At 48.0% G+C, this 19,134-nt stretch overlaps 1 protein-coding gene across 1 annotated transcript in view; it reads left to right on the plus strand.

Moving 5' to 3' along the window:
- Nucleotides 1–19,134, plus strand: part of map7d3 (MAP7 domain containing 3) — a 125,275-nt gene that overhangs the window by 76,460 nt on the left and 29,681 nt on the right. The window contains exons 11-13 of the mRNA XM_038776080.1: nucleotides 13,418–13,529; nucleotides 14,684–14,861; nucleotides 18,858–18,962. Of these exons, the coding sequence (XP_038632008.1) occupies nucleotides 13,418–13,529; nucleotides 14,684–14,861; nucleotides 18,858–18,962 (395 nt within the window). The remainder of the gene's footprint in view (nucleotides 1–13,417; nucleotides 13,530–14,683; nucleotides 14,862–18,857; nucleotides 18,963–19,134) is intronic.

Here is a 19,134-nt window from a genome sequence, read left to right on the forward strand (position 1 = left end):
CTCCAGATCCCAATCCATCCCAGCATGAATAGCAGCATCCTCCAGATCCTAATCCATCCCAGGATCTGAGTACCCATGCCTCATTGTGTGTGTGATGTGCTGGGCTATAGTTTGCACAAGCCCTTTTACCAGCTTCTGTTGCATGCTAAACTAAGGTTGGGGACCAAATTGGTTTCTTCATCATCGGGTTTGGGGCGGTTTAATTCCCCAAAAATTGCCTTGAACTGTCTCCAGAGGCGACACTTATTCAAACCCTCTACTGGATCCCCTTTATTATACCCGATAACAGCTAATAAGGAGTCCTTCATTTCATCCAGGAATCCCCCTCCTACATTTTGGGGATCAGGTAATGCTGATCTTACTGATTGGCTAAGGCTCATTATTATTAATTTTACTTCCTCCCTCTCATCGAATCCATACATAACCTTTTGTTGGCGCACCTTCTCAAAGAAGCTATGCGGGTCTGCAGTGGGCTCAAATGGTGTGATCTTTTTGCAAGCGTCCCTTAACTGGGTTATCGTGAGCGGGGTGGTGTAGGTGATAGCTGGACCTATATGATTCCTTTATCCTTCTTTCTGTAGTGACTGGATTGATGAGTGCCGGGGCAGTTTCACTACTCCCCGGGGTTGGTGCTATCTGTTCAGTCGGGGCTGTTGGTGCTTTTCTTTTTGGTATGGGTGGTGGTTGTTTTCTACCTTCAGTTCTGTCTATGTGAATGTGCGCGCTTTCTTTTAACTCTGCCCAATCGGCCATCTCTTCCTCCTCTTTCCCTGCTGTCCCGAAGGTACACAGAAAGCCATTCTGAACTGAGAGTAATGATTGGAGTCTGTCTCTCTCTCGCTGGCACTTGGTGTGATCAGCGGTACTTTGCCTTTGCACCTTAGTGGACTGGTGGAGCACTCTTAAAGCTGCCTGTAAATTGGCACATTTGTTTGTTAATTAAGTGACCCTTTTATTCAGTCTCCTCTCTTACCAAGACCTTGTGTGTCTCGATAGGCCTTGTCGTACTGGGTTCGGAAGCTGCTACGGTGTACTATACAGGACTGGTGGGCGCGTTTAACATCGGCGATTTCCCTTTCCTTAGTGGCTAACCTCTCCCGGAGTTCCTAATTGCTTCTCTTATTTTCTTCCTCCTGCTCTCTTAACTGACCGCAGAGTGTCTCTACAACCTCCTCGATGCCTCGTAACTGTGCCAAGCAACACACTATTGCCATTGGATTTCTAAATTTCACTGCATTCTTGTAAATCTCACATAGATTCACTCACCAAGTTTGTCCTATCTTTCCTGGACCTGCCTCGGTATTTGCACAAAAATTTGAATACTTCCTCAACACATCCTCCCATACGGAGCACTGCTCTGACTTATCAACTACTGTAACCTCGGGTTGCGGATTCATCATCTTCTCTACTAATTGTGCTGCCATTTCTTCTCTACTTTTAATTTGGAACAGGGGGAATAAGGAGTCGATCGAACAGAGGGTTCGGCTTACTCTATATTCCGGTTCACAATCCCTCGAGTTTTGCATGCAAGTCTGACGAGTTTACCTTACCCTTCCCTGTTAGTTACGCATGCAGTTAGTGCACACTTCCGAAATTCGGCTATTTGGTCGATATGAAACTTGCGCTTGTGGTTTCTTTTTCCTTTCTCCAATTTGAATTAAAGTTGTGGGCTCTCTCGGAGTAACAAAGTCACTTCCAATCGAATCCCGTCAGAGTCGCCAATAAATGTTGCTACTTCTATTTGCAAACCACAAGCAGCGCGTATGTTTCTTGTGTTGACCAAATGACGACACAACCAGTATGTTAGTTCAAAAGACAGTTTATTATTAAACACAAGACTTATCCCGCTATGCAATGATACACGCAGCTACGTATTGAACTACACCTATCAACTAAGATGACCTTAACTTAACATCTGGGTGACTGGCTCTGTGCGGGTAGATAAGGCCTTTATCTGCGTTCCCACGTGTGTCAGCTGGAAATCGTCAGGTCCGTCTCGGCTGCGGCTCGTCTCTCTCAGGTAGCGATTGCGGTCTTGAACTTGGCTGGTCATTTTGCTGCGATTGGTGTGGGCACAGGCAAGTCCCAAAAGAGATCGATCCCTAGTGCGCAGGGCCTCTTATCCTTCTCTTCTTTCGCATGGGGTTAACTCAGGATCCAATGGATCGATAGGGTCTCAATCACTCTGATCGATACTGACCAATTAGGGGTGGGTACCTTGATGGCTGGGCGGGTCCTAGTCATTATTGTTCCAAGTGCGTTGGCCTTTCCAAATCAGGATAGGTGGTGCCAGGGAGTCTGCTACTGTTGCTATTCCTTAACTTGAGTCTTGTCCTGGGAAAATCGGTGATTTACCTTTAACAGGTGCAAGTTTCAATTCAGTCTGGCTTTTCCTTTGCTCAATACACAGGGGCTGTGCACTGTCTGTGTCCCGACTTGACCACAATTCCCGTTATCCTTTGCGAACGGCCATTTTAGATGGCCACATTGCCAATCTCTTGATCCTGAATGCGCAACAAGCTGGATCACAGACTCGAGCCCATGTCTACCTCGTTCTGCTCACCTGTCAGTCAGTTCAGGTCCTCGTCTACTCTGTCCTAGAAATTCATTGCACAGTTACTATTACACACAGTTCATCAAATTAAATACATTGCTAATTATTATCTTATTGTAAATTAAATTCATACAAACAGTTCATTTCTAACTAACCTCTAAGGTAACCTACTCTCATGCTGCTTGCTCACACATTAAAGAACTTTATTTACAACACAAGATTTAAAGCAGCCACACCTCATTCATTCTACTTATCCTTACAACTAAAAGAAAACAAATGGCTCATTTCAGCAGCAGTTGTTACATTCAGTTGTAAATTGTACATTCCCACGATACCTTCTTACTGAATTCCAAAAAGAGATGCTCTGACCATGTATATCTGAGGAGTGGGAGGCTTTTGCCTTCCATTGACGGAGTGTGCGGATGACGATATATATTCCTGCAATCAGGAGGAGGGTCTCCATGACGTGGGAGAGGGGGGGTTCCATTTTGCAAAGTCTCCCCACCAGGTTGGGGTTTTGGTCTCGATCTCTATCAGTTGCTGGGTGGTGTCCTGTCTGGAGGTGGTCTGTGGGGTGGTGGTGTTTGGGGCTGGCTTATGTCCTAATCTAATTCTGTGTAATACCAAGTTACCTTTAGTGGGTGTCCCGGGGAGTTCTGTCCGATTCCTAGTGTTCCTTGAGCTTCTCCTTCAACATCCAATTTTGGGGCTCCCTTCATCATAAGTTCCCACCAATCCCCTTTTCCAGCTGTGCTGATGTAGCACGCAGATGTGTTCCTGTTGGGCCTTTTGTACCCTTTGATTGTTGCACCCAAATAGGAAACCCTGTCTTCACATTCCCCTGCACTTGGTGGTGCAACCCACACTTTCCCAGCATGGAGTAAGTTGGTATTGTGTTGTTCGCAGAGTTCAGTAAATCCAGCGATGATCATTGCGAAAAGTAGGGGTCCTGGATTCATTCTGTAGGTTGTCTTTTCCGTGTATTCCTAGGGAATCGAGCATAGTATTGTGTTATTATCTTTGGTTAACATCTGTATTTATTGGTCTTTCTCTCTTAATTCCAATTTACCCTTTATGATTGTCACTATGTGTGACTGCCCCCTTTTTTTTTTGTTTAAATAAATTTTGGAGAGAGACCAGAAATGCAAATTTAAAGTGCAGAATTCAGTGTTCAAGTATCCCACAGCGTGTGGGGTCGATGATTGGAGTGGGCAGACATTTTCTTCGACCAGTCTCCATCTTAAATCACAACCGTGGGAGGTTGAGGCTTTGCTTAACCAGCCGTATTTTAGGGCGGCCAGTTTCATAACGTTTTGTCCCAGGGGCACAGAGGGATTCAGTGTATAGCAGCAGTAATCATCACCCGGTGTGTCTAACGTGGAAATAGCAGGTGGGAGTGACCGAAGGGGTCTGGAGAAAGATGGAAGCGAGAAAAGGTTCAGAGTGTGGAGCGTTGTGGAACACATTCTTGATCCCACAACCAGAGGGGATAGTGTCAGGTTGGACATGAAGATTAAGACCTGCCCAAGGCAATGAAGTGTACAGAAAACCATTCCAGCGAATTTGAGGGTTACATGGGGTGCGTATGGGCCGCTACGGGTAACAAATGGGTGGGATCCCCAGCTCGGGCGGGAGAAATGCCATTTCTCCACTAGCCGTGTTTTACTTGATCAGTTTTTTATTTGGAGTCCTTAGGTAGGGCGGGGTTTAGTGCCGTATCTCTCTGCCTGGGTGACCGTGACGAACGGGAAAAGTTTGTATTCCTGTGAAAATCTTTCTCCATGGGGATAGTAAGGCTGTGGCCACAACTTGTGTCGTTGACTACATAAATAATTTCTTGTGCGATGTGGTATCCGGAGGGGGGGGGGGGGTGACGAGGGGGTGCCGATGGTGCTCCGGGGGAACTCTTGATTGGAATCCCTTTCGTGCTACAGTCTAGCTGTTTTATTCTCCTCCAAACACAGCCTGGTTCACTGCCATGTACATGGCCCCGGGCTGCGGGCTGGACCAACCCGCTCTAGGTGGTAAATTGGTCAATCCCCACAGATTGTCCTTGTGAAAATGCCTAAGTCGTAACCATAACCTGCATTTGTATAGCACCTTCAGTGTATAAAACATCCCACGCTACTTCACATGACCGTCATTAAACAACATTTGACACTAGCCACATAAGGTGGTATCAGGACAGCTAGCCAAGACTTTTATTAAAACGGTAGGTTTCATGGAAGAGGGGTGGACCTAGGGGGCGGGGCGGTCCAAGTAGGTGGGGAAGACCCAGGGGGCGGAACGGACCGAGGGGGGGGGGGGGGGCGGAATGGACCGAGGGGGGGGGGGCGGAATGGACCGAGGGGGGGGGGCGGAATGGACCGAGGGGGGGGGGGGCGGAATGGACCGAGGGGGGGGGGGGGGCGGAATGGACCCGAGGGGGGGGGGGGGCGGAATGGACCGAGGGGGGGGGGGCGGAATGGACCGAGGGGGGGGGGCGGAATGGACGAGGGGGGGGGGCGGAATGGACCGAGGGGGGGGGGGCGGAAGGGACCGAGGGGGGGGGGGGGGCGGAATGGACCGAGGGGGGGGGGAAGGACCGGAAGAGGGGAGGGGCGGAACGGACCGGGGGGGGGGCGGAACGGACCGCAGGGGGGGCGGAATGGCCCGGGGGGGGGGGCGGAAATGGACCAGAGGAGGGGGGGGGCGGAACGGACCGAGGGGGGGGGGCGGGGATCTGACGAGGGGGGGCGGGGGACGGACCGAGGGGGGGCGGCGGGACGGACCGAGGGGGGGGGGCGGGACTGACCGAGGGGGGGGCGGGACTGACCGAGGGGGGGGCGGGACTGACCGAGGGGGGGGTGGGACTGACCGAGGGGGGGGTGGGACTGACCGAGGGGGGGGGGGCGGGATGGTTAGTGAGGGAATGGCAGAGCTTGAGGCCTTAGACAGCTGAAAGCAGGGCCATCAGTGGTGGAGCAAAGGAACCATGGAATCCGTTCAGTGCAGAAGGAGACCGTTCGGCCCATTGAGTCGGCACCAACTCCCCTGAAAGACACCCTACCAATGCCCACTCCCCCGCCCTATCCATGTAACTGCACCTGGCCACACCCCTGGGTGTTAAGGGGCAATTTTATGCATTTGATTTATTGTCACGTGTACCAAGGTACAGTGAAAAGTATTGTTCTGCGTACTATCCAGGCAGATTGTTCCGCACACGAAAAAACTTAGGACATACGATAATACACAATGTAAATACACAGACATCGGGTGAAAAATCCAGAGTGCAGTACTACTCAGTAGAGGAGAGGTGTGAGAGATCAGATCAGTCCATAAAGAGTGGCTAAGGTAAATATTGGTCTTTTAGAGGATGAGAAGGGAGATTTAATAATGGGAGATGAGGAAATGGCTGAGGAACTGAACAGGTTTTTTGGGTCGGTCTTCACAGTGGAAGACACAAATAACATGCCAGCGACTGATAGAAATGAGGCTATGACAGGTGAGGACCTTGAGATGATTGTTATCACTAAGGAGGGAGTGATGGGCAAGCTAATGGGGCTAAAGGTAGACAAGTCTCCTGGCCCTGATGGAATGCATCCCAGAGTGCTAAAAGAGATGGCTAGGGAAATTGCAGATGCACTAGTGATAATTTACCGAAATTCACTAGACTCTGGGGTGGTCCCCCTGGATTGGAAATTAGCAAATGTGACACTACTGTTTAAAAAAGGAGGTAGGCAGAAAGCAGGAAATTATAGGCCAGTGAGCTTAACTTCGGTAGTAGGGAAGATACTGGAATCTATCATCAAGGAAGAAATAGCAAGGCATCTGGATAGAAATTGTCCCATTGGGCAGACGCAGCATGGGTTCATAAAGGGCAGGTCATGCCTAACTAATTTAGTGGAATTTTTTGAGGACATTACCAGTGCAGTAGATAATGGGGAGCCAATGGATGTGGTATATCTGGATTTCCAGAAAGCCTTTGACAAGGTGCCACACAAAAGGTTGCTGCATAAGATAAAGATGCATGGCATTAAGGATAAAGTAGTAGCATGGATAGAGGATTGGTTAATTAATAGAAAGCAAAGAGTGGGGATTAATGGGCGTTTCTCTGATTGGCAATCAGTAGCTAGTGGTGTCCCTCAGGGATCCGTGTTGGGCCCACAATTGTTCACAATTTACATAGATGATTTGGAGTTGGGGACCACGGGCAATGTGTCCAAGTTTGCAGATGACACTAAGATGAGTGGTAAAGCGAAAAGTGCAGAGGATACTGGAAGTCTGCAGAGGGATTTGGATAGGTTAAGTGAATGGGCTAGAGTCTGGCAGATGGAATACAATGTTGACAAATGTGAGGTTATCCATTTTGGTAAGAATAACAGCAAACGGGATTATTATTTAAACGATAAAATATTAAAGCATGCCGCTGTGCAGAGAGACCTGGGTGTGCTCGTGCATGAGTCACAGAAAGTTGGTTTACAAGTGCAACAGGTGATTAAGAAGGCAAATGGAATGTTGTCCTTCATTGCTAGAGGGATGGAGTTTAAGACTAGGGAGGTTATGCTGCAATTGTATAAGGTGTTAGTGAGGCCACACCTGGAGTATTGTGTTCAGTTTTGGTCTCCTAACTTGAGAAAGGACATACTGGCGCTGGAGGGTGTGCAGAGGAGATTCACTAGGTTAATCCCAGAGCTGAAGGGGTTGGATTATGAGGAGAGGTTGAGTAGACTGGGACTGTACTCGTTGGAATTTAGAAGGATGAGGGGTGATCTTATAGAAACATTTAAAATTATGAAGGGAATAGATAGGATAGATGCGGGCAGGTTGTTTCCACTGGCGGGTGACAGCAGAACTAGGGGGCATAGCCTCAAAATAAGGGGAAGTAGAATGAGGACTGAGTTTAGGAGGAACTTCTTCACCCAAAGGGTTGTGAATCTATGGAATTCCTTGCCCAGTGAAACAGTTGAGGCTCCTTCATTACATGTTTTTACGGTAAAGATAGATAGTTTTTTGAAGAATAAAGGGATTAAGGGTTATGGTGTTCGGGCCGGAAAGTGGAGCTGAGTCCACAAAAGATTAGCCATGATCTCATTGAATGGCGGAGCAGGCTCGAGGGGCCAGATGGCCTACTCCTGCTCCTAGTTCTTATGTTCTTATAAGAAAGTCAAATCAGGAATCTGGTAACAGCAGGAAGAAGCTGTTTGTGAATCTGTGAGTGTGAATCTGTGAGTGTGAATCGGCGAGTGTGAATCGGCGAGTGTGAATCGGCGAGTGTGAATCGGCGAGTGTGAATCGGCGAGTGTGAAGCGGCGAGTGTGAAGCGGCGAGTGTGAAGCGGCGAGTGTGAAGCGGCGAGTGTGAAGCGGCGAGTGTGAAGCGGCGAGTGTGAAGCGGCGAGTGTGAAGCGGCGAGTGTGAATCTGCAGCCTGATGGGAGAGGTTGGAAGGGAGAATAACCGAATGGTCTTTGACAATGCTGCCCGCCTTCCCAAGGCATGGCCAATCCACCTAACCACATCTTTGGTCTGTGGGAGGAAATTGGAGCACCCGGAGGAAACGACGCAGGCATGGGCAGAATGTGCAGACTCCACACAGACAGTGACCCAAGGCTGGAATTGAACCCTGGTTGCTGGTGCTATGAGGCAGCAGTGCTAACCACTGCGCACCGTAAATGCGTGCGCTCTCGGGAATAACCAGGAGAATTCTGTGGCTTTAGATTCAGGTTCTGAAGAGCTGAATTTGAGACGTAGGAGATCATCTTTGAAATGATGGGAGACATTGCAAATGTAAAGAGGAGATTTGATGAGGATGCCGAACTTGACACCAGACTCCAACAATTTGAAGTAAGCAAACCTTAAGTGAGATTAGAATTGGTGCACATCTGAAGGCTTTGGACCCACTCCTGATCGTGGTGCTCCAGACACTTCCAAACAGGAGTCAAGTAAATGAGAGTCTGGGTGCGGCACGGTGTCACAGTGGTTAGCTCTGCTGCCTCATGGAGCCGAGGAGGGCAGCACGGTGTCACAGTGGTTAGCTCTGCTGCCTCATGGAGCCGAGGAGGGCAGCACGGTGTCACAGTGGTTAGCTCTGCTGCCTCATGGAGCCGAGGAGGGCAGCACGGTGTCACAGTGGTTAGCTCTGCTGCCTCATGGAGCCGAGGAGGGCAGCACGGTGTCACAGTGGTTAGCTCTGCTGTCTCACGCAGCCGAGGAGGGCAGCACGGTGTCGTAGTGGTTAGCTCTGTTGCCTCATGGAGCCGAGGAGGGCAGCACGGTGTCGTAGTGGTTAGCTCTGCTGTCTCACGCAGCCGAGGACCCGGGTTTGAATCCCGGCCCTGGGTCGCTGTCCGTGTGGAGATTGCACATTCTCCCCATGTCTGCGAGGATCTCGCCCCCACAACCCAAACATGTGCAGGGTAGGTGAATTGGCCACACTAAATTGCCCCTTAATTGGAACAAAAAGATTGGTTACTCGTTTTATTTTATTTTTTAAAGTCAAATGTGAGTGTGAATGATTGTTGTAGACTGTGATGATGAGTCATTGTGATGTCATTGTCCTTGGGCATCTGCGAGATTGCGTAGCCATGAACAGATGTACTGATAATTTAGCGATCTTTAGTTACATTTTCGAGATCAGGGAGTGCTTATTTAAAACATTTCGCCAAAAATGAAATTGTGAAAATATTCTTTGTGCAGTAAACTAAAACAGGAGCAGAGTAACGGGCCAAACAGCTTATTCCTGTCTTGTGCATTCTTGTTTAAGCAGCAAAACACAGAAATTGAAGTTTCAAAGTTTCATTACAAAGTTGCTCCCAGCTAAAGGTTTAATAAAGAAATATGAAGTAGCTGTCAGTAACTGCTGGAGCTGCCAAATAGAAACATGACTATCAATTCGCAAAGCTGCTTACCAATGGAAAGATATGTCATTTCTCTTTTCTGCCGTGTTGGTTGCCAGAGTATCAGTTCCTTGGAGGTTGGGGGTGAAGTGGGTCAAGCTGTGTAAGACCCCAGGTTAAATCTTTAAACTGTTTCCACCAGAGCACTAAGCTGCTGACAGGCTAGAGCTGCTCACAGTCTTGGCTTCTGCAGACAGTAACCCTGCTATGGCTTGTAGCAGTGAATGTCTCTCCTCAGTCTGTCCTGAAGTAGGTTTTACATCACCTAAACTGGCAGAGCTTTGAATAAACACTCGCTGATCTCTAACCCTGTAAACTGACAGAGGAATCGGAAGAAGCAAAGTGTTGTTTCATTCAGTTTTTAATAGGTCTGCCCTATCTGCCTGTATATTGCCCAGTCTGTCACTGCTTTGCCATTTCGCTGGGGAACATTTCACAGTCAAAACCCTAAGGAGTTCAAAATACAATAACCTCCATTTCACTTGATCCCCCATCTGACGGCAAAGCCATTTTGGGTGATGAAATTTTCTTTTTGTCCACATTTTGGTTTTCCGTTAAAACTGCATTTCTCAAATAGCTGCAAAAATCTAATGAAAGTAACCATTCTGCCCCAGAATGGCCGGAAGGTTCTGGACCAGAAGACGCCGGCCAATGATTGGCCTTTCCCGCCACCATGAAACATGCCGCCAGAGGCACAGAAAATCCAATCCCTGCACTGGCAGGGAGTTTAGAACTAATTTCATCTTAATTTCCTCAATGTCAACTTTTTTTCCATTCATTTTTACTGGATGTGGGCGTCGCTGGTTAGGCCAGCATTTATTGCCCATCCCTAATTGCCCTTCAGAAGGTGGTGGAAAGTTGCCTTCTTGAGCCGCTGCAATCCATGTGGTGTAGGTACACCCACAGTGCTGTTAGGGAGGGGGTTCCCAGATTTTGACCCATCAACAGTGAAGGAAGGAACAATTATATATCTCCACGGTGAGTGACTTGGAGGGGATCCTCCAGGTGGTGGTGATCCCAGGTATCTCTCCCCCAGGTATCCCAGGGATCTTCCAGGTGGTGGTGATCCCAGGTATCTGCTGCTCTTGTCTTTCTAGCTGGTTTTGCCCATGGGTTTGGAAGGTGCTGCCTAAGGAACCTTGGTAAGTTCCTGCAGTGCATCTTGTAGATGGTACAGCTACGACACCCTGGGCTGGTGCGCGGTCAATTCCAGCCTCACGTGCCCCGAGTCACAACACAAGTGAATTAACCATTAATTCTGAGAAAAATACCCAATGCCTTTGGCCCTTGGTTGCCCAATAATTACAGTCACCAGGTTTGTAAATGTATAACATAATTACTGTTTATTTGTAATAAGAACTGTGTGAAATATGCAATAAATTCAAATGGTTAACATCAAGCTAATATCTAATGCCCACTTTAACTTGCCCCTCACACTCTGTGTATATATACACAAGACAGACAAACACAGGGGTGGAATGGGGTAAAAATCATAATTGGAAGGACGAAAAAGAGTATTTTTTCCAGTTGAATGCTTTAGCACGCTTTAGCACACTACATCACAGCAATGATTCTTTCATTCGGGTACTCTGTTGTTTAAAATACATTACTCACAGCTTTTCCTGCAGAGGCACCTTATTCCTCATCAAACTCTGCTTTCAGTTCGTGGTTTGACTTTAGCCCTCTGTGGTTGCAGGAAAGCAGTACCCAGAGGCTTTCTGGAGAGAGAGTCAGCCCTCACCATACCCTTCCGGAGTGAGTTAGCTGGTTCTTTGTGGAGAGAGTTAGCTGTATCTCTTCACTGGTGACACAGGTGCACAGTGGTTGCGCTTCACAGCTCCAGGGTCCCAGGTTCAATTCCAGCTTGGGTCACTGTCTGTGCGGAGTCTGCACGTTCTCCCCGTATCTGCATGGGTTTTTGCCGGGTGCTCCGGTTTCCTCCCACAGTCTCAAAGACGTGCTTGTTAGGTGAATTGGACATTGTGAATTCTCCCTCTGTACCCAAACAGGCGCCGGAATGTGGCGATGAGGGGCCTTTCCAGTAACTTCATTGCAGTGTTAATGATGGGGAGGTGATTTGAGTTGGTTAATCAGCCATTATCATCATGAAAGGTGGAGCAGGCTCGATGGAGCGAATGGCCTCCTGCACCTGTGATAGGTTATGAGAGTGAGCCAAAATTTGGCAAATGGAGTTTAACGTTGTTAAGTGTGAGGTTATCCATTTTGGTTGGAAAAATGGAAAGGTAACTTATTATCTAAATGGCAAAAACATCCAAGTGCTTCAGGATCTGGGTGTCCTCGTGCATGAATCACAGATAACTAACATTGCAGGTACAGCAGGTATAACTAACAGAATAGAGTATAAAAGTGAGCAAGTGTTGCTGCAATTGTACAAGGCATTGGTGAGACTATCTGGATTTTGGTCCCTTATTTGAGGAACGATGTTGTGACATTGGAGGCAGTTTAGAGGAGGTTCACTAGGTTGATTCCGGGGATGAGGGGTTTGTTGTATGAGGAGAGATTGAGCAGTTTAGGCCGATACTCTTGAGTTCAGAAGAATGAGGATATCAAATTGAAGTGTACAAGATGTTAAACGGTATTGACAACGTGCGGATGCTTCCTCTTGTGGGGCAATCTAGAACCACAGGTCATAGTGATGAAGGGTAGCGGATTTAAAACACAGATGAGGAAAAATTACTTCTCTCAAAGGGTTATGAATCTGTGGCATTCACTGCCCCAGAGTGCGGAGGATGCTGGGACAGTGAGTAACTCACTGCCCCAGAGTGCGGAGGATGCTGGGACAGTGAGTAATTCACTGCCCCAGAGTGCGGAGGATGCTGGGACAGTGAGTAATTCACTGCCCCAGAGTGCGGAGGATGCTGGGACAGTGAGTAATTCACTGCCCCAGAGTGCGGAGGATGTTGGGACAGTGAGTAATTCACTGCCCCAGAGTGCGGAGGATGCTGGGACAGTGAGTAATTCACTGCCCCAGAGTGCGGAGGATGCTGGGACAGTGAGTAATTCACTGCCCCAGAGTGCGGAGGATGCTGGGACAGTGAGTAATTCACTGCCCCAGAGTGCGGAGGATGCTGGGACAGTGAGTAACTCACTGCCCCAGAGTGCGGAGGATGCTGGGACAGTGAGTAATTCACTGCCCCAGAGTGCGGAGGATGCTGGGACAGTGAGTAACTCACTGCCCCAGAGTGCGGAGGATGCTGGGACAGTGAGTAATTCACTGCCCCAGAGTGCGGAGGATGCTGGGACAGTGAGTAATTCACTGCCCCAGAGTGCGGAGGATGCTGGGACAGTGAGTAATTCACTGCCCCAGAGTGCGGAGGATGCTGGGACAGTGAGTAATTCACTGCCCCAGAGTGCGGAGGATGCTGGAACAGTGAGTAATTCACTGCCCCAGAGTGCGGAGGATGCTGGGACAGTGAGTAACTCACTGCCCCAGAGTGCGGAGGATGCTGGGACAGTGAGTAATTCACTGCCCCAGAGTGCGGAGGATGCTGGGACAGTGAGTAACTCACTGCCCCAGAGTGCGGAGGATGCTGGGACAGTGAGTAACTCACTGCCCCAGAGTGCGGAGGATGCTGGGACAGTGAGTAACTCACTGCCCCAGAGTGCGGAGGATGCTGGGACAGTGAGTAATTCACTGCCCCAGAGTGCGGAGGATGCTGGGACAGTGAGTAATTCACTGCCCCAGAGTGCGGAGGATGCTGGGACAGTGAGTAATTTTAGGAGGAGATAGACAGAGTTTAAATCAGTGGGTTGAAGGGTTATGGAGAACGGGCAGGAAATTGGAGTTGAGGCCGAGAGGAGATCAGACGTGATCGTATTGAATGGCAGAGCGGGCTAGGGTGCTGAATGGCCGACTCCTGCTCCTAGTTCTATATTCTTGATGCAGCTTAGAGTGAAATTTACTTACGGCTCGTACGTCATTTCATTTGCTACTAATATTTCAACTTGGTTTTAACGTTATTGCAGGGACCACATCTGCTGAGAAAGCTGCTAAAATCCTGGCTGTCAACCGGCGGCTGGCACGTGAACAAAAGGAGCGCGAGGAGCAGGAAAAACTACAGTTAGAAGAAGCTAAGAGGTACACCGAGCCTGTGATACAGTAAGGTGCAGGCTGCCTGGGTGCGGCACACCCTGGGCGGGATTTCCCTCCCTCCGTGGCACGCTCGGGGGTGAGGGGGGCCACCAGTGGGGGGGGGGGGGGGGGGGGTTTGTCAGGCAGCAGGAGGGAGGGGGGCCACCAGTGGCTGGGAAGGGGGGGGGGGGGGGGGCGGTTTGTCTGGCAGTAGGAGGGAGGGGGGGGCAACCAGTGGCTGGGAAGGGGTGGGGGGCGGTTTGTCTGGCAGTAGGAGGGAGGGGGGGGCAACCAGTGGCTGGGAAGGGGTGGGGGGCGGTTTGTCTGGCAGTAGGAGGGAGGGGGGCCAACCAGTGGCTGGGGGGGAGGAGGGCGGTTTGTCTGGCAGCAGGAGGGAGGGGGCAACCAGTGGCTGGGGGGTGAGGAGGGCGGTTTGTCTGGCAGCAGGGTGGGGGGGGGGGGGGGGTGGTTTGTCTGGCAGTAGGAGGGAGGGGGGGTTTGTCTGGCAGCAGGGTGGGGGGGGGGCGGTTTGTCTGGCAGTAGGAGGGAGGGGGGGGGGGGGGCAACCAGTGGCTGGGGGGGAGGAGGGCGGTTTGTCTGGCAGCAGGGTGGGTGGGTGGGGGGGGGGGGGGGCACCAGTGAGTGGCAGGGGGGTCTCCTGGTCCTGCCGTTGTTAATGAGATTTCCTGTTCAGCCCACCCCATGGTGAAATCCACGCGGGGGGAGGGGGGGAGGCCAGAGTGGACAGCCAGGAAATCACAGCCCTTCTATTTTAGATTCAAGTCATGCAGCCAGGGAAGTGGAATTGTTTGTGATTTGAAGTTGCATACCTAATGAGATTAATGCCTTTTCCATCGCATCAAGTTTCAGGGAACAGCTGGGAATGAGATCACTCCAGGAATGAATTGGGAGTTTTGTGGCAAATATTTCAGTGTTGTTGAACTGCTTTACCTCAGGTGGTTGTTAAGGCTGAGTCTCAGCTGTTAAAGGGGACTTGAGAATGTATTTGAATGGGAAAGTTGTGGAAGAATGTGGATTAATGAGCTCCCGTTGAGGACCTGGGGTGATGGGCTGAATGATTTTTGAGATCTTTAATTGGATTTTGGAGATGGAAAAAACAGCATTTCGAATTCACCAGGAGGATTGTGCTTTCCTCGCAGATGCCGGGAAGAGCAGCTGAAAAGAGAAGCAGCTGAAATGAGGGCCCACAGGAGAGAAGAAGCTCAGAGGCAAGAAGAAAAGGGAAAACTTGCAGATGAGAGTGAAAAGGAAGCTGAAGAGGAAAGGATTTGTAGAGAGCAAGAAGAGAGAGAGCGTTCAGCAGAAATGCAACTCCAGGTCAGAGTTCACACGATTAGCAGTCAAATCCAGCTTTGTGTAGTATATTCTGAAACAGCACTTTCAAACTCTCCCTTTGAACCCTAATGAAGATGCTAAAGCTGCTTTTCTGTTGCAAGTGCATCTCTTTCTCTGGAAAATTTTCCCGATGACCCTTGATCCAAGAATAATGTACTTCACTGGGGTTAGCAGCCTGCTACAATATAATTACATGTTTTTAAAATTTAAGTATCCAATTCTTTTTTTCCCAATTAAGGGGCAATTTAGCATCACCAGTCCACCTACCCTGCACATATTTGGATTGTGGGGGTGAGACCCACACAGACACAGGGAGAATGTGCAAACTCCACTCGGACAGTGACCCAGGGCTGGGATCGAACCCGGGTCCTCAGTGCCATGAGGCAGCAGTGCTAACCACTGCGCCACCTTGCCGTCCTTTACATTGTAATTTCATTAGCCAGAGACATTCTGTACTCTTTAGACAAGTGCGGGGGGGTGGGGGGGAAGCATCTGACTATCCCCTCTGTCTATGCCACTCATAATTTTGTAGACCTCTATCAGGTCGGCCCTCAACCTTTGTCTTTCCAGTGTAAACAATCTGAGTTTATCCAACTTCTCCTCATAGCTAATACCCTCCAGACCAGGCAACATCCTGGCAAACTTCACCAAATCATTGATGATTTGCAAGTTTCATACCAGCTGATGTGCAGTGTGTCATTCTTCTCCTTCTTCCCAGAGGCAACAGAATGTTACTGTGAATAGGCAGACTATTGAGGACAAGAAGAGAGCCATTTGTTGTGTAGACTGACAGCTGGTTGTAATTCCTTAGATCCTCATCTGGTCAGGAAATGCCTGATATATTTTTATTCAACTGAAAAATGGTTTTGTATCTCCATATATGGCAGGTGTGTGCCAGATGCAATTTTCAAAATAGACAAAGTGCCAAAGTTTTCGTACATATAACAGCTAACTAGAATCATAGAATCTATCCACTAAGACTGAGGGCATTTAGTCTATTGTATTGTGCTAGCTCTTTGAATCCTTTTCCTGCTCTTTCTCCACAGTACTGAAATGTTTTATCCATGTATTATATATCCGTTCCTTTTTTAAATTTCCGATTGAATCAGCTTCCAGCACTGTTTCACACAAAGACTGCCATCCTCCTGACCACATCCCTTTCAACAAAAATGGACTTGGTAAAGAATAAGTCTTGCAGCTAGGAAGTGAGCTGGATATATTCCTTCATTTGTGGCTGAAATATATTGGAAACCAAAACTCCCAGTGTCCCAGCAATAGATATATTGAGTCCCCCCAGGAGTGCTGGGAAGTGTGCCAAAGCAACGTATTGCACTTTCTGTTTTAAAAGAACAGATTCATTCCATTAAAAATGTACTTGTGCTCACTGATGTAATCTTTTGCATTTAAAAGAATGTTCCACACAAACCTTGCTCTGTATCTTGCTGAGTGCATCTGGGAGCATTGTGATTGCATGTCGGTTTTTGATCAGAGAAAAGTCTTGTCCATCTTTCACTAAAGAATATCAAATGGCTACAGATGTTCTCTTGTTAGTCCAACTTAATCTGCCAACTCTAATAATCCAGCCTTGAATCACAAACTTCAGCCATTTCTTTTGATCGATAAGCAATCTAAATATTTGAATGGGTCAGGCCATTGCCCACACACCCAGATGTAGGATATAGCTACATTTTTCCATGGTTAGGTTCAGTATTACAAAGCCAGTGCAGTGGATGTACAAGTAAATAGGACTTTCCAGTTTTCTCCACCAGTGCATTTCCCCTTTGGGAATGCAGCACAGCACAGACCCTGTATTCTTTGTTCATGTGTGTGTTTTCACTCTGGTAGAAATGTTTCCCAAATAAGAGCTGAAATTAGAGCAATCTATGCCTCGTGGATTAGTTTAATGCAATGTAAAAGCATGGACAGAGCAACTCCTCTTTATACTTCTAACCTATCTCCTATATAGCACAGTGGTTAGCACCATTGCTTCACAGTGTCAGGGTCCCAGGTTCAATTCCCAGCTTGGGTAACTGTCTGTGTGGAGTTGTCTCCTTGTCTCTGCGTGGGTTTCCTCCGGGTGCTCTGGTTTCCTCCCACAGTCCCGAAAGACGTGCTGTTAGGTGAATTGTAATTCTGAATTTTCCCTCTGTGTACCCGAACAGGCGCCGGAATGTGGCGACTAGGGGCTTTTCACAGTAACTTCATTGCAGTGTTAATGTCAGCCTACTTGTGACAATAATAAAGATTATTATTATTTAAAAATTACTAGTTCTAAGGACTGCATTTCCTGTCTGTCAGATAATTACCATCTAGAGTAACTGCTGTAAAATAGTTTACTGAAGGTTTGTACAATATTGCAAACTTAAAGCCCGTGTGTGTACTAGCTTTCCATGGGTTGGTGTATTTTAACACGTTATTTTCTCCTGTCAACTGGTTTGTTTAGCGGTGTGTTTACTTTTTTAAAAAATAAATGTTTTCATCATTTGAGGGTAAAATGTGATTTTAACTGTGTTAAGAAACCCACTGATGTTAAATGTGAGGTTATCACAAAGCTTCTTAACATGGTATATTTTCAATTTGGTATACTGTGAGAAAAGATGTGCAAACCAGGAAGGAATAGTCAGTCACTTTGTGATCTATTAATAAGACTATTTATTAGCTTAAAAGAAAAACACATATTAAGAAGGACTAAAATACACCAGAACAGAACATTTAACTACACCGATGGCTATACGCACACAATATTAATAATAAAATCATAATCAATTATTGTCACAAGTCGGCTTCAATGAAGTTACTGTGAAAAGCCCCTAGTCGCCACATTCCGGCGCCTGTTCAGGGAGGCTGGTACGGGAATTGAACCCGCTCTGCTGGTCTTGTTCTGCATTAGAAGCCAGCTGTTTAGCCCACTGTTCTAACCCAGCCCCATATTACATGAACATAGAACAGCACAGAACAGGCCCTTCGGCCCTCAATGTTGTGCCGAGCCATGATCACCCTACTCAAACCCACGTATCCACCCTATACCCGTAACCCAACAACACCCCCTTAACCTTACTTTTATTAAGACACTGCGGGCAATTTAGCATGGCCAATCCACCTAACCCGCACATCTTTGGACTGTGGGAGGAAACCGGAGCACCCGGAGGAAACCCACGCACACAGGGGGAGGACGTGCAGACTCCACACAGACAGTGACCCAGCCGGGAATCGAACCTGGAGCTGTGAAGCATTTATGCTAACCACCATGCTACCCTGCTGCCCTTTTCAATTATCGGTTATTATCAGATTCCCTTCACAAAGCCACATCCTCATTTGGTTATTAGGAGTTACCCCTTTGTTCCTGACTACCTACGTTTCCTGAACTCTGAGACACCAAACAACAATCCAATATTATATAACTCTGAGCTAAATCTGGCCGATAATTACCGCACACGGGTAATTTGGGGAATACTGTCGTCGTTTCAGTGAAGGCGAAATCTGCTACTTTTCAGGAGCGAAGGCATAATCTTCTTGGTGCGAGTTTTAGGATTTTAACCGGTTGCCTGAGCAATAACCCTGTTTTCGGGGATACTGTCCTCTATGTCTGGGTGTGGCTATGATGGCAGCTGCTGCTACTGGGTACCCAACCTGTGCTGCTGGCTTTTAGCAAATAAGCGCCAATTTCTGTTATCCCTCCGGTTTGAAGTTACCTCTTCTATACCCCGTTACTTTCCCCCAGTCACATAGGTAGACATTTGCTTTTCTCACTGATATGCTAATTTGCATCTCAAAACCCCCTTTAGACAGCTGTCCTGATCAACTTCACATTTTCTTATGTTATCCAAATTTTGTATTTTATTAATTTTCCCAATGCTTAACAATTACTGTTAAAATCTGTTGTGTTGAGAAGATAGTTGAGAGATTGTCTGATAATACAAGCTGGATGCTGCACTGATCGGCGCAGTACTGACAGTGAACAGTGAGTCTGTGTTTTAGAGAGAAGAGGCCGAGGCAAAAGCTTCTGAAGAAACTGAGCGGCAGAGAGTGGAACGAGATCGAATCACACAACAGCTTCAACAGGAACGTCTCGCAAGGAGGAAGGTGCAAACTTAACTCATTCTGATAACTGAAAGGCCAAGCCCCATTGTACAAGAAAGCCACAGCATAAAGAGCAGGAGGAGGATGATGCAAGCAGAACTGGGCAGAATCCACTTTGGGTTTTGAAAGTCTGGAGTTTGTGAGGAGGAATGATTGAAGGGCGGATAATTGTAAA

The sequence above is a fragment of the Scyliorhinus canicula genome, chromosome 17 (assembly GCF_902713615.1).
Source record: "Scyliorhinus canicula chromosome 17, sScyCan1.1, whole genome shotgun sequence".
Lineage (NCBI taxonomy): Eukaryota > Metazoa > Chordata > Chondrichthyes > Carcharhiniformes > Scyliorhinidae > Scyliorhinus > Scyliorhinus canicula.